Source organism: Drosophila subobscura, chromosome O (genome assembly GCF_008121235.1).
Source record: "Drosophila subobscura isolate 14011-0131.10 chromosome O, UCBerk_Dsub_1.0, whole genome shotgun sequence".
Classification (NCBI taxonomy): domain Eukaryota; kingdom Metazoa; phylum Arthropoda; class Insecta; order Diptera; family Drosophilidae; genus Drosophila; species Drosophila subobscura.
The window spans coordinates 16,007,479-16,022,371 of NC_048533.1; the positions used below are offsets into that span (position 1 = coordinate 16,007,479).

The 14,893-nt window shown below is 46.4% G+C and overlaps 1 protein-coding gene across 3 annotated transcripts in view; it reads right to left on the reverse strand.

Moving 5' to 3' along the window:
• The window catches only part of LOC117898337 (homeobox protein homothorax), a 110,310-nt gene that overhangs the window by 37,315 nt on the left and 58,102 nt on the right, over positions 1 to 14,893 (reverse strand). For 2 of the 3 annotated variants that reach the window (XM_034807662.1, XM_034807661.1), the window contains exon 8: positions 3,786 to 3,833. In XM_034807662.1, the coding sequence (XP_034663553.1) occupies positions 3,786 to 3,833 (48 nt within the window). The remainder of the gene's footprint in view (positions 1 to 3,785; positions 3,834 to 14,893) is intronic. The other variant, XM_034807663.1, reaches the window with a different exon arrangement.

Sequence of the window (14,893 nt, forward strand, 5' to 3'; positions counted from 1 at the left end):
TCCCATCAATTGGAAATGGAAGCGGCACGAAAAAGCACCTGTGAGTGGTGGGTGGGCGGCAGCTGAGGGTAGGCAGGGAGGGTGTGGCAGTAGCACGCGCCATTTCGTTGGAAATTGAAAACGTGTCCAACATCGAGACATCAATTTTTAAACAGAAGTAATCACTTTGTAAACGTTGCCGGGACCAACAGATACACTCGTACATATATCCTTTGGGGGTTGACTTTGGCTAAGCCAGAGGCCAGGGACCAGGCACCAGAGTCCTTTTGGTCCTTTAGTCCTTGTGGCTGGGGACCAGCCCAGGGAGCACTGACAAGTATGCCTCAAATTTCTGGGCTGTACTGGCGCTCCGCTTGATTTCCAAATTTCTGCACGTAACCACGTAAAGTTGCAGAAATTTTTATACAATTTGTTGCATGCATAATTCACGAGTACCAAGGGCAGGACCAGGCATTTGCTGCTGGATTTATGTGGGTGTGTCATGGCCAGGGAACTTTTCTGGCTCCGGAATTATGATGAGCCAAAAGCATCAAAGAGAGTTCAGTTCAGTGCTGGAAGGGCTTAGGTCGTAAGTTAGATGAGAACTCAATTCAATTTGATAAAAGCGAAGGAGTCCTAAAGTATTTGCAAAAAAAGGAATTGCTCAACAAAAAAGTCATTTAAGAGATAGCAAATCCAAATCCAAAACGAAACAGAAACTGAGACAGCACCAAACAACGTTAAGACCCTGTTAATCTATTGAAATAAGCGCCACCATTTGTCTATCGAATAGATCTGTGGCTTTATGGAGAGCATACGTACATATACCCCGCCATTCCATTCGGATATCTCTCACTTTTAATTGCCATTCCCCAGCATTGCCTTTACAGTCACACACACTAAAAACTGTCAGAAAAAAGGCCGCTAAATAAGCAAAATTTATTAAATTCTCATTTATCAAACATCATAAATCAAAGTCTGTGTTGTATTTATTTCGAATGATCTATCAACAGTTTGCCATTTGGATGGACTCCGCGCTGCCCCCGTCGCTCCACTGTATCTGTATCTTTTATGACTAGCTAATTTGGTTTGTTTTTGATTTTGATTTGTCAGTTTATTGTTTTTGGCTGTCAATGATGATGATGCTGCGCTGATGCTGCTCTGCTCCTCTTCGTTCACAAGAATGGGGCTCAATGAACTATAAAAAACTAATGTTTCAGCGGCAGACGGGCGCGCCGTGCCGTGCACTTGACAAGTGAATGAAAGGCTGAATGATGTCAATCTATCATGCAGCCCTTCGGACAAGCACCTCCCTCCCCCCAGGGCCGCGTCAACTTTTACTTTCAGTGTGACCTTTGCTAACTGTCAAAATTCGCTGTCGCCTGCAATGTGTCAAAAGTGTGGCAGTAGCTGTTGTTACAGTATTTGCATTTGACAGCTCCTGTCCGGTGTCCGCTCCCCACTGTCCGCTGTCCGCATCATTTTTCGCACTTTTGCAGCAGAGGCAGAGCCAGGGGGCAGCGACTGCGACGGCTACTGCCGCGGCATCGAGCACAAAACGCGGCTTTGAACTACTAAATCATTTTTGACAGTTGGCAGCGACGCCGGGGAAAGCCCCAAGCAGCGCAGTCGGCGTCTGTTGCCTGGCTCTGAATGTGTATTTGTGTGTGTGTGTCCGGGCACTCTTTAACCATGACCTTGAAATCCGTTACACATACACACTGCCGCTGCCGCTGCTGCTGTTGCTGTTGCCTTTGTTTATGCAATAAATTAAAAGCAATAATTTTTCATCTTGAGGCAGCAGCAACGGCGGCAGAAGCAACAGTTGAAAGTTCGCCCGCTGCGGCGCAGCGCATTAATTTTGTGTAAACTTCAACAAACGCACACACACAGCCACACAGCACCATGCACACAGATACTCCAGAGAGAGAGAGAGAGAGAAAGAGAGAGAGGGCAGCAAAAGTGATAAAGCACCGCAATGGCAATGGCAGCGACGTCGACATTGTTTTTAGCTCGCTGCGACTGCGCTGCTCTGCGTTGCCCCTGTCGCTGCTCCCTTAGCAATAAATACAACAGCAGCGGCAGCAGCAGCAGCAACAAAACAGCAACAAGAGGCAGCAGCAGCAGAAACAATAATTCAACTTGTGGCAACTTTGGCACTGTGCTCCACATACCACACAGCCGGGCGGGGTAGGGTCGGGACGGGACGGGCACAGTGCAGGTTCAATGGACGCTTTGCGCCTGCGCAGGGCCCAACAAATTGCAGCCACCAGCTGTCTCTGTCTCTCTCTTTCTCTCCTCCTCTCTCTCTCTGTCTTACGCCATTAATTCTAGCGCTTGCCGGCTTGTTTGACAGTTCTGACAGACGATTATTTAAAGTTGTGCTTAAATGCTCGCCTCTCGCTCTCGCCCTTGCTCTTGCTCGGCTGTCTCCGTCCCTGTCTGGGGCCTGCGATTGGGCCTGGCCCTGACCCCCTGGCTGTCTGCGCCCCCCCGCAACCTGGGGAAAATAATACAAATTACACTTTTGGCATATTGTTCTGCGGGGCAGCGTCTCGTCGCCCAGCCTACGAGCGAACCACTTGTTTCTGTGGGTTAGTGGGTCTTCTCGCTAGTGGGTCTCCCTCCTCCGCCTCCGCTCCGCACTCACTAACTGGAGGAATGCGGAATCGGGGGAAAAACAATCGAATTGAAGGCGTTTGGGGCAATATTTTTCAGATATTACCGCGGAGGTTTAACGATTTAAATGCCCCGGCACACCATTCTTCAATTTAACGCATCATAAAGATGAGGGAAAACTGTGTCCTGGAGCGGGGACTTTTATGAGCCAAGAGGCGGCTGCTCGGCGGGACTTGGTGCCGGCACTGGGCACTCTTAGTCGGGCCAAGAACCCCCCACACTTTGTAGCTCGATCATAAATCAAATTTCAATACACGTGCCGTTCGCCCGTCCGTTCGCCTCATGTTCATTAATGAAAGCGAAATGCTCATACGCTTATATAATGCCACAAACGGCGGCGGCAGGCAGTCAGGCAGTGGGGGGCATGGCCATGACGCAAGCGTCCAACTATCAGCCCTCGGACATCATCAAAACTGCCACTGCGCACAGCACAGCACAGCGACCAGAACTGAGGAGCGCTGAACAGATTTTCACATCAAAAAAATTGGCACAAGTTCATCATCATTGTGATGGTTGGTCCCACTGAATGGGGATGACTGCTGTCCGTCCTGGGGGGGCGTGGCCACATGCACGTTGAAAGCTCGGAGACCGCCGATGTTCAATTTATGAGCCGCAGACAGTCGCCCGACACTGCCACTGTCCCTACCCCAGGTCCCAGGTCCCAGTCCATGGTCCGGCCTTTGTTTCCCTTTTAATCGATTGTAGTTTTTAATTAAAATTTAACTTTATAATGATTTTTTATCAGCTGTCCCACCAAGTAGCGGCGGCTGCCTTCGCAGCAGTCTGTTTAAGTCTAAATTAAAAAGAAATTTCTCATTTTGAATGGAGCAAATGGGAAGAACCTCGAACAGCAAAACGGCAGAACAGGAAGCCGCAACCGTGCGCAAAGTGGGCGTGGATCGGGCCGGAACGTGATCGCGAACAGGATTAGTGACAGCCATCGAAGCCCCCCAAAAACTGATCGATGCCAGCAGCTAAGTTGGGGCCCAGTGCTTTGATTGATGTGCGAACCGCAGTTCAGCACGTGTATCCTGTCTCTTTCGGTCAGATCTAATCTATCTTCTAAGTAATATAGTATCTACTCTACACGTTATGTGTTAAATGACTTAATGTGGAATGTGACTTACCATCATATGTTAGTTCTGAAGGATTGAGTGATGATAAGAACTTACCATCTGAAATGAGAAGAAAATACAGTAAAGTGTTAGCCAAATGCATTAATTTATTTCAATTAGGGTTCGTAAGGGTTCATAGAGGAGCAGAAGGTGTGGTTGCATCATTGGTTGGCCGCATTCATTAATCTAATTACCAATAAATAATATTTACGGATTAAATGCAAATGTTTTTATAAGCTCAAAAAGTGCACTCAAATGGGGATTTTTCTTTTAATTTGATACCCTAGCTATGACGTGGGTATTTACGTACATGAGTAAAGAATGTTCTCTCGACTTACATATACAAAAGAAGAGTTCAAATATGGAATGCTTTCGTAAGTTTATTTGCAAGGGCTTATGAACATCCCCTAATTTCAGTTTAATTAAAGGATACGCCAGGCTTCGCGTTCATCCAATCATTTTGTGTTTTGTTTTTCTCACTCTTTATCCATAATTGCAGTATTAAAACGCTTAATTACAACCATTTTATTTTCGTTCGTGTTGTCTATAGTTTTTGTGTGGCTTTGTTGGGCTTTTGTCTGTCACCTTCCTGCAGTATTTGGTTTTTCCGCCTCCTCCCCCCCACTGTCTCTGTATTCTAGCGCTTTTTTGTTGGTTTAATTTTGTTTTGTTGCTTGATTAATTTTATTATTGTGCAGCATTTAATTTAATACGCATTGCGGCGCATAATGTACAATAATTATTTTAAATTCACTTTGACAAGCACGTTCACACACACGCACACGCATGCACCTCCCCCCTCTTTCCTAACCGCTCTCATTTCCCTGTTAATGTTAATTTGATATTTTTACATTGTGCTCGTGTTTTAATTTTGCCTGCGGTTTGCCATGTTTGTTGCTGAAAATGTTTAACTTTTTCATTTTCATTTTTGCCGTCGTTTTTTTGTTTTTGCTCTTGTTGTTTTTGTTATCATAAAACAAAAATGCAAATTAACGCAGAATCCTCTTTGGCCTCATCTCTTTTTGTATTGTTAATTATTTATGGCTGTCAGGCTGTGTATTTTTTCCGTTTTGTGCTTTATCTTTTTTTCTGCGAGCATTTTATTTGCACGCATTTTATTTCGATAAATTATTAAATTTGTTGTTATTTTTATTCTCTGACATTTAATGGCATTTTAAGGCCATAAACATTTGCAGCTATACTTAAGCCGAAAAGTGCAAATAATATCGCATTAAATGTTTAATTTCGTACACATAATCAAAGAGGCAATCGAGAAATGGTTCATCATTGGAATTTAACCCGCTCTCAAGGAATACTCTTTGCCCACCTTGAAAGGAACATTATCCTCCTGAGAACAAGCATTTCCTTGATCATCTCTGATCTGCGCTGATATCCGTTTGTTGTAAAATGCTGTAAGTTTATTTTTATTTTATTTTTATTGTATTTTTATCGTACGAGTATTCCTCAACTTGATTTGTTGTAAATAAATCAACCATAATTAACCTTCTGCAGCGCGTAGAAATAATTTTACTGTCAATGTTGTCACCACTGACAGTCGAACATCTTAAATCATTTCGTGGATTGGACGTTCTTTTTGTATTTTCGTGCTTGTTGTTTTTGTTTTTCTTGCTGTGCTGTTGAGCACAAAACGAAATTAAAAAGCGCAACAACGACGGACACTAAACACGGCTAAATGATCAACGCTCCCCGAAAATGCCAAATGCGCCAAATGAAATGCCAATTCGCACTCAATTGGAGGGCGGATCGGAGGCCCAGAGCGGTACAGGCAGGGCTCTCAGACTGGCGACAAAACACCTTTCGGAAACACAGAGAGGGTCTTCGGGCTTGTACTGGGAATGGGACTGGGACTGGGACTGGCACTGCGACTCTGTGCTGGTCTCTCCCTGATGCGTAGACGTCAAAATGCCGTGGTGGCAATTAAATGCCTTCGACGCTCATTGCCAACGCCTCAGTCAGAGGCAGAGTCAGTCGCAGTCCCAGTCGGAGGCCCAGTCTTGAGCTGCTTTAGTGTCTTTGTCCTGAGGCTGCCCCACTCCTCCTGCACCTCCTGATACTCTTCCACCTTGAAGTGGGGCCACAAATAACGCCCAAATATGGCGCAATTTCATTCGCAACGCAACGAATCGATGGCCGATGGATGAGACGATGCCACCGTTGCTGTAGCTGCTGCTGCTTCTGCTTCTGCCTCTGTCGATTCATTTCAATTCGTTGCGTTTCGATTTATTTATCACCTGTCGTTGAAAATTGAAATTGCATTCGCTTGGGCCATCACCCATTGCCCATCGCCCATCGCCCAGCGCCTTCGCCCCAACCCCGAGCACAATCCCATACCCAAAAGAGAACTCAGTGCCAGAGCCGACAACGCGAGTCCGCTTTTTGCTTTAGTTTCGTTTCGTTTCGTTTCATTTTCTTGAGGGCCAGGTAATCATTGTCAACAATTAATGAACAGCCATTGGTGGGCGTGGCAGTCATTTAATGAACAACCAGCAAGAGGCCAGCCGCATTTTGCCTTTTCTTTGGTTGTCGTTCTCTTTTTTGTTCTTCTATTTTTATAAATTAGCAGAGAGGCCTTTTCCTATTAGAATGGCCAAAAAACTCATCAGCATAATGTAAGATGTTGTGGCTCGGGGCGATAATGAGCTATAATGGAGTTGGCCAAACCGAGAGGAAAGAGGTAATGGAGTGGAGTAGGGGGGAGCAGAGGACTGGGGACTGCGGCCTGGTGACTGGGAGAGTCAGGTTCTGAAACTGGTTCGAGTCTTAAGAGCTCTTAGTGCCCGCTGGCTTGGCCGGCTTCACTTTTTCCTTCCCTTTTTCCTTTTTTTTTGCATATTTAAAAGCTTGATTCAGTTCAGACCGAACATTGATCGACTAATCAGCAAAAGGCAAAGAAAGTGCAGACGGGGTTGACTTGAGTTGAGTCGAGCAGCAGCCTTATCAATGCACTTTGCCGTGCTACACGTAAACTTACTTTAAACGCGCCAAACTTTTCATTCCAGATAAGGAACCGAACCGAACCGAACCCAAGTGGACCGATCCCCCGGAACGTTCTCCTCTCCATTGATAGCATTTTGCATTGATTTCAATCATTGTTTATGTACTCTGTGTCTGGTCCAAGGATGTGCCCTGCACTTGATTGGCGGGGAGTGGCAAAAGTCGGGGAATCATTAGACCAGGCCCCAAAGCTGAGCGATGTTCGTGCCGTGCCGTGCCATGCCGGCAGCGCGCGCTTCAACGCGCGGCAACGGCCACAAGTTGCAGTGGCAGCAGCGGCAGCGGCAGCGAGAGCGGCCACAAGTTGGGCTCTGAGCTGGTCTGGTGCATGGGGTCTGGTCTTGTGGCATGCGGACTTTTGTAGCAGACAAAATTGTCGACAAATAGTTTACACAAGCATGAAATTTTGCTGGCCCGACGAGCAACAAAAGAATGTTGTTGCTGTACTTTGCCGCAGTTGTTGTTGTGGTTTAGTTTGTAGTTGCAGGAATTTGCTTGCAACGTTTCAGTGAAGCCAGTGAAGTCAAGGCAGCATGCAATACAAACTATTGGCCAAATGTCAGCCATAGAAAGCAGCGGGGAAGGCTGGGGTGGGTGCAACATGATAGCCTCTCCCCCTGTCCCGCTGCACCTGCCACACAAAATGTTTAATTAAATTATGTGAGGAGCGTCGGGGGGAGCGAGAGTGCGATATGGAGCCTGAGGATTATGCATTGTTATGCGGTCATTAATTCATATCAAAGGGGTAATTGAAAACCGCATAAATTAAGCAAAAAGCGCGAAAAAACTGTGCAATTATTTGCCTTTTTTTACTCCGCAGAGCATCATTTTTTCCCCCTTCGGCTTGGATTGCATTTGAGTGTGTTATCCGCCGAGGAATAAGCGCGCGCGGCTTTGACATTTGGCTGCATTATAGTTTAATCTTATTAAAATATTTATTTTATTAAAATATGCATGCAATTTGTTAATTTAACTGCTGCGTTTGCTGTTGTCCCCTCCCATAGGCCATGCGCCATTTGCCCCCAGGCAGCTTGCTGCTCCAGCGCCACCCACAATTTTATTTTTGCGGCATTTTCCCTCGTTTTGATACCCTCTAAGGGGTTCCCATGTGAACTTTATAAGAACAACAATTAGCAGAAAATACACAAAACATTTAGGAATGATATTTTTCCCAATATCAAATTAATATATCAATAAATTTCAATTATCTGCACAGGGTATGCCGAGCTTCGATGATTCTCTGCAGCTGCTTTGGTTTGGTTTTTTTTTAGTTGGTCGTCACGGATTTCGTGTTTTTATTGTGGCAGCCACTGCGCTTAATTGCATTTTGTATATGAATTAATGAATTTTTTATCAGCAGCAATACACCTACAACACACACGGACGGGACAGATGTGCCATATAAGCCTCTCTATATGCGAGTTTTATTTATTTGATTTTTTTCCACCGTTTGTTTGGTGTGTGTTTTTTCTTGTCATGGCGCCTGATAATGCAATGGAAACAACAAATACGGCAGCCGCAGAGCTTCAATATTTTCGTATCTTTTTTCCAGCTGCGAATATTTAATTTCATTTGTGGTCCGACCAATAATGCCACAAGAGATAGATAGGAGGTAAATGTCTCGGTACGGCCAAAATATGCCCCAAAGCGAAGGACTCTCCAAGGACTGTGCATTTACCATATCATTAACAACTCGGTTCGTATCGTGCAGTTAGGATCTTGTTATAGATCTAGATTCCACAGAAAGGGTTCGCTATGGGCCGGAAAGTTTCTGTTTCATTAAAATGCAATTAATATAGGCTTTCAGCACATTCTGATGACTTTGGGGACTCGGCCGGAGGCAAATTGCCCAACTAACTCGACCAGCTCGGCTGCCCCGAAGGCAACAAATTAGGGTGCGCCTATAATTAATAACATTTTCAACAAACGCATATAGAGTGGGAACCGTTTCATTAACTTCACATTACACATTACACTGCTCGAGCCCAAGAGGGAGCGAGTGAGAGCGGAGACTCCACTGCAATTGTTCCAAACTGGGACAGAGACACGTGTAAGTATGTAAGTATGGATGTTTCCCTTATGCACACAAGAAGTGCACGCAACTATCCACAGAGAGAGAGAGAGAGAGAGAGAGACAGGTATGATGTGTGAGTGTGAGTATGAGTCAATCCATTAACGTTTTGATAAAAGATCTTTATGACGACACTCCAAGCGACGCCGGCAATCATCATCATCAGCAAAAGCAACAGCAACAGACAACAGACAACAGACAGTCAGAGCCACAGAAATGGCTTTGGTACGTGTCAGCAAGAAACGAGAGTCCCACAAAACAGACACACACCATCGAGTGAAAAGTAATTGCGTTTAAATGCGTTTACATTAGGGCCCGAAAAAGCCGCACATATCACACATACAAAACATGATGTGCAGCTCGAGTTTGGCCTAATTGCAGCCAGAGTTCCGTTGATGATGGCCAGAGGCGGGCAGCTCCATCAAGGACAATTATTACATTACACTTGTAATGCCGGCCTTTAATGGCATTATTAATGCAGCCACACTCGTCCGAGCCGGTCCGTAGATCGTAGAATTCCATTCCATAATCGGGGAAGCCCTGAAATAAATCTCCATCGGCGACTTTACGACAGCCAAAGGCCGCGCCAGTAAAAACACTCACCCACAACCTCAGCCTCAACTCTCTCACTTCTCGCCCAGATAACCCTCACACCACCGCTGAACGGTTTTCTTTTACGACTTTTTAATAGTTCTCACATAGATTTTATAGTTCTTTGCCCCGTTCCACGTGGCTCTGTCTATCTCCCAGGCCGCTTTGATGGGGCATTATTTGTTTTTCTTACTTTTGGCCAGAGCGCATAAAATTGATTTCCTTTCCCGGTTCCCAGTTCCCGGTTTACTCGGAGCGTACTCGCTCGGGCGTTTACTCTTTCGCCTGTCATAAAATTTATGTTTATGTCGTAAAATTTAGTTCGATTTTTTTTTCGCTGCCACGTCTCCGCCTGTGTCTCACTCTCTCTCTCTCTGACTCGAGCAATCAATGTGCGTGCATTTTGCTGGATTTTTAGTGGACCACACCAGGTGTTTACAAAGGGTTTTCCCGCAAACACAGAAGCACAGACAGTGCGGCATATACGCAACTTTTTGGTCGGCTCTAGAGAAGGGAAAAGGAAGCACGAGGGAAAAAAGAAAGACAAAAATTGTCGCTTTCTTGATATAAACAAACGACAGACATTTATTTTTATTACACACCTTTTTCGGCCTTTTTGGGCAGAGGGTGGGATGGCCCACAGAGGGTGGGAGGGATGACACTTTGGTAGTAGATTCTAGTTATTCTAATGCACATTTCATAGGCAATTCCAAATTAGGCAATGTTTGGCAATGTACTTGGGCCGTCACCCCCACAAACACACCAGACACCTCAGACCTCAGACCTCAGGCCTCAACCCTCAGGATTCTCAGGACTCGGCTTCGGTTTCGGTTCCCCTTCAATGTGTGTGTACTTCAAGGTGTGGCTGTGGCTGTGTGGCTGTGTGGCTGCGGCTATGTCCGAGGGGTGGTTGGCCTCCTCATGCTTATAAAAAAGTAATTTTCTCATTTCTTGCCAACGTTCGAGGCTTTTTGTATATTAGAAGAAATGGCTTTATTTATTTCTTATTTCTTACAAGTGGAGAAAAACTTTGCGCTTTCTCTTTACTCTCTCTCTCTCTCTGTTCTCCACACTCTCCACTCTTCACCGTGCCCTGCTCTACTTTACTCGGATGCTTTTTTTCTGGTTGGGCGCCCGTTAAATTGGCAAGTTTGTTGTGCTAAGTTTTCGGGGTCTCGCTGCCTCGCAGAGCACATAAATTAGACGCACAAATTAGAAATTATGTGCGCATTTAAATGTGAAGAGGACTGGGACTCCAGTTACAGCTCCAGCTGCAGAATGGCTCTACCTTCTCCGCTCCCCCTTCCCCATTCGCCCGTTCGCCCATTCGCCGTTTCTCCAACTGTCTGCTCCATATGTTGGGCCAACTTCGAGCTAATGAAATGGCAGATGGAGGAGGCAGGAGACAGGCTGGGAGTGTATGTATGCCCTGCCTTTTAGTCAAACTAAATGAATATTTGAAGAGCCACCAAACGAATGGCAAGGCAGAAAAAAACGAAGAAGAAAGAGGCAGAGGCATAAGTAAGGAAAAGCAAAACCGAAATGGAAATGGAACTTTTGTGCCACGGCGCCATTTGGCGCTACAAAAGATATTTTTCCATTGAAAGCGTACGGGCAAAAAGTTGTTTAAATTTAGCCCAAGACACATGTGTGTGTGTGTGTGTGTGTGCAGTGGGTGTGGATGTGGGTGTGGGTGGTGCTGGGTCTGAGGGTGATGCTGCTGCAGGGGCGGTGGTTACAATTCCGCATTTCGCGTTCTTTGTGGTTGTCGTCATTATTTGCTCTTCTCTTTTTTCGGCCGGAGACAATTGTCAGGGCAGAGATTCACAAGAAGTTCAATGATCGATCCAAGGCTCTGCTGGTTCTTTGGCCTCTTCCGCGAACACTTCTGTGGCACTTTAACGAAGCAACTTAATTTCTCCATACCCATACTAGTGCCCTTCCCCTCGCTAATGTCGTTTATCATTAGGCTAACCCACAATTTCCATTCTGTTGAACAGGAAAATGTGTGTATAAATATGCAAATATACAGCACAATTTTCTACACAATTTTCTTCCTGTTGTCGCTAGATAATTTCTGTGTTTCTTTTTGGACAACGAATTACAAAATGTCAAATTTTACCCAGCACACGCCCCGAACAAAACGCCCCCGACACGCTCCAACTGCAGGAGAGAGAGGAGGCAGGCGGCGGACTTGTAGGTGGCATAACGAAACCTGCCAGCCTGCCAGCCTGCCTGCCTCGTCAGGTGAGTCAACCACGCCCCCTCAAGCAGCGGGCGCATAATTTGTCATTGAATGTTTGCCTTTCGAGGGAGGAGGCCCACACGCCCTCTTGCGGTCAGTGGGCGCAGGATAATGGTAATGCTAATGTCTTAGGTGTTGCTGCTGCTGCCGCTACAAGAATGTTTGTCCAGGAACAAAATGCCAATGCAGAGGGGAGCGGAGAGTGGGGCGTGGCGTGGCCACTCGAGAGGTTGTTGCTGTATCCTGGCTAACAAATTTGCTGCCTAATTCTCGAGGTTGAGCATTTAAAAAGCATTTAGCATACAGTGGCGTCGCTCAAAACCTGTCCGCTTGCTGCTATCTGCTCTGGAGAGCGCGCGAGAGAGAGGTCGCCGGAGCTCACTACACATGCGGCCATATAATTATAATCGCTGATAAATGTTTCATACTAATAAACACTTAAAGAGAACAAGAGGAGCACGGCATGGATGATGGGCTGTGGGGAAAGGGGATCCGGGATTGGGATCGGGATCGGGACGTGTGACGCTAATGACACTTGGCTCCATCGCTGTCGCTGTCGTTGTCGTTGTCGTAGTAGTCGTTGTGCTGGGCAAAAATGAAATGATTTGTGTGAGAGATTGCATGCCTCGCAGTGATTTGTGATTTGTGTGTTGAGAAATGCAATTTTAAACGGAGGGGAACGACGGACGACGAACTTGCAACCGAACGGCAGCTTGATAAGCCGCCACTGTCATCAGCAGCATACAGCACTTGATAGCTCTATTAATGGCACGCCAAAGCCCCATCCCCATCCCCATCCCCCTTCCCCGCTCCCCTCAGCAGATTATTACCGCTCTCAAGTGAATGGCAACCGACTGCCGACCGCCATCTATCTCTATCTGTCTCTCCGAATTGCAGTTGGAAAGAAATCCAAAATGAATGCGAAAATAATGAATAATAAAAGTCAAGAATACATGATTTTTAATGTTTCGCAGCGAACGAATGGACGACGATAGAGCATTGAGGTTAAAAAACAAATCAAAAATACTCATAAAATGCGAGAGAGAGAGAGGGAGACAGGGAGAGATCTCAGTGTGTTTTCTTATCATCTTTTGTTGCTGGAGTGATCGTCCAGCTGTGTCCAATTTATTCAACCGCCAGTGTTGTAGATCCATAACTATATTACGGCGATAAGTGCAGAGAGCTAGACAAATTCCAAGTCAAAGTCAGCGGCCCGGGCGACCACCCATGAAACACGATTCCAACCCAAGCCCATCAGCGTCAGGATGAGCCGCCCTCAGCCCTCACAGAGAGATATGGAAAGGAAGTCCGCAGTTTGTCAGGAGTCGCAACCCTCCTCCTCAGCGGTGTGTGGCAGCAACAATGAACCGTTTGTTGCCCGTTGTTGGTGTTGCTTGTTTGTCAACTTCCTCCGCTCCGCTCCACCCCACTCTCACCATCCACGCTCTCAACCGAAGCTGTTCCTTCTGGTGTTGATGATTCTGTTGATGTGAAGGTTACCTTACCTTACCCCCCAAACATGGAGAGCGACTGCTGCTGGCTGTAGTCGCAGAACCCAATCCCCGAGCTTGGGAAATTCGATGCGCATTCTATTCATTGGCGTGTCGGCCCAGAAATATGATAATGTGAACGAGCAAACGAGTGCCAGAGAGTCGAGCCAAAAAAAAAGCAACAGTCAGTTCGTAAATTTTCATTGTAAAATAAGAAGTGCCGAGCGCTCCCTGCTCCTGCTCCTGCTCCCTGCTCCTGTCGTGTTTTTTTTAGGGGATGAAGATGTATTGCCTTTTGTGCCATTTGACGTAATGTTACATAAGCTCTGGTGCCTGCCTCTGCGCGGCCCTTCCCTGATTCCCGTTCCCATTTGCCCGCTCCTCATTATGAAACATCGTATTTCTGTTTCAATTTTTATGATTGTGAAACTTGGTGTGGTCCCAGAACCCAGGCCCGAACCAAGTCCCGGGTGTTAGTTAGGCCCAATCATACACACATACACATCATACGTGCAGCAGCTGGTGTTCTCTGTGCGGGGATTTCGGGGTTCAGATATGGGCAATTTCTGCCAGCCGTGCAGACGGGACTTCTATTCAAAAGTTTTTTTTTTGGTTTGCTCTTTCCTTTTTCATATTTTTGTTAATGCGTAAAATTTTAATTTCATTTTTTGTGATCATCGTTCGGGAAATGGTGTCATCGTTATGACAAAAGAGTTAAAAAGTTGTGGGAACAGCGATCCATATCATGGCAGATGCTGTCAAGGTGTGAATGGATGGCCACACGAGAGGTCAAATGGGGGAGATGGAGATAGCTGAGTCTGCCTTCAATTGCAGAGTGATCGGTTCCGGTCTGTCTTTCCTTCTTGCAATTTGCATGCGGAATCTACTCAGAATTTTCACTTCCTTTCACAGAGCCCATCCGTACAACCAACCAAATGTAACACAATTAAAAGCGAGCTCAAAGAATGGGAGTGAGGAAAATGCTTTCACATGGCCGCAGCCCAAGAAAAACTCCCAAGGCAAAGCAAATCCCTGAGAAAAACTGTCAAACGGGCGGCGGCGAGCCCTGGGCAACAAATGGAAATTGTCTAATTGTGCGTGGCAAGATAACAAACAGAGTTAGAGCTTCCTGTTATTGTTACCCGAGCGAGTGAGTGTTGTTGCTGCTGGATGTTGTGGTAGCTGTAACACATTTCATCAATGTAAATAACAAGAGCAACAACGGACGATAATCGCCTTAGTGCTGGAAAAAGTGCACTCCAAATAAGGCTAGCTGCAGCATCAAAGGAGGCGGAGGATTTAAATGCCGCAATGACAAAAACAAGCTGCCACACGGACACGCTGCAGACAGACAGGCATCGACATCCACATCCACAGCCACATCCCTCGTCGGGCAACGGGCAACCCTCCCGGCTCGGCTTTAAAACTGTAACAATTGGCAATTGTGTGGGTCTTGCGGCTTGACGAACTCCGAGAGGAGAGCCGCCGAGCAGGAAAGGATAACACGCACTTCTGGGCCGCAGCCCGTGTGCCCCCACCCCCTCGTTCACTCTCACTCTATTGCCACCCGGCAACCCGCTGCCATGAAAGTTAATTTACGTCACGCAGCATTTTCAATCAATGTCAGGCGGAGCGAGCGGAGGGTAGCCCGAGGAATCAAAAACCTCCAGCCAAGGGGTTGCTCCTGCTGCTGCTGCTGCTGGCCGCC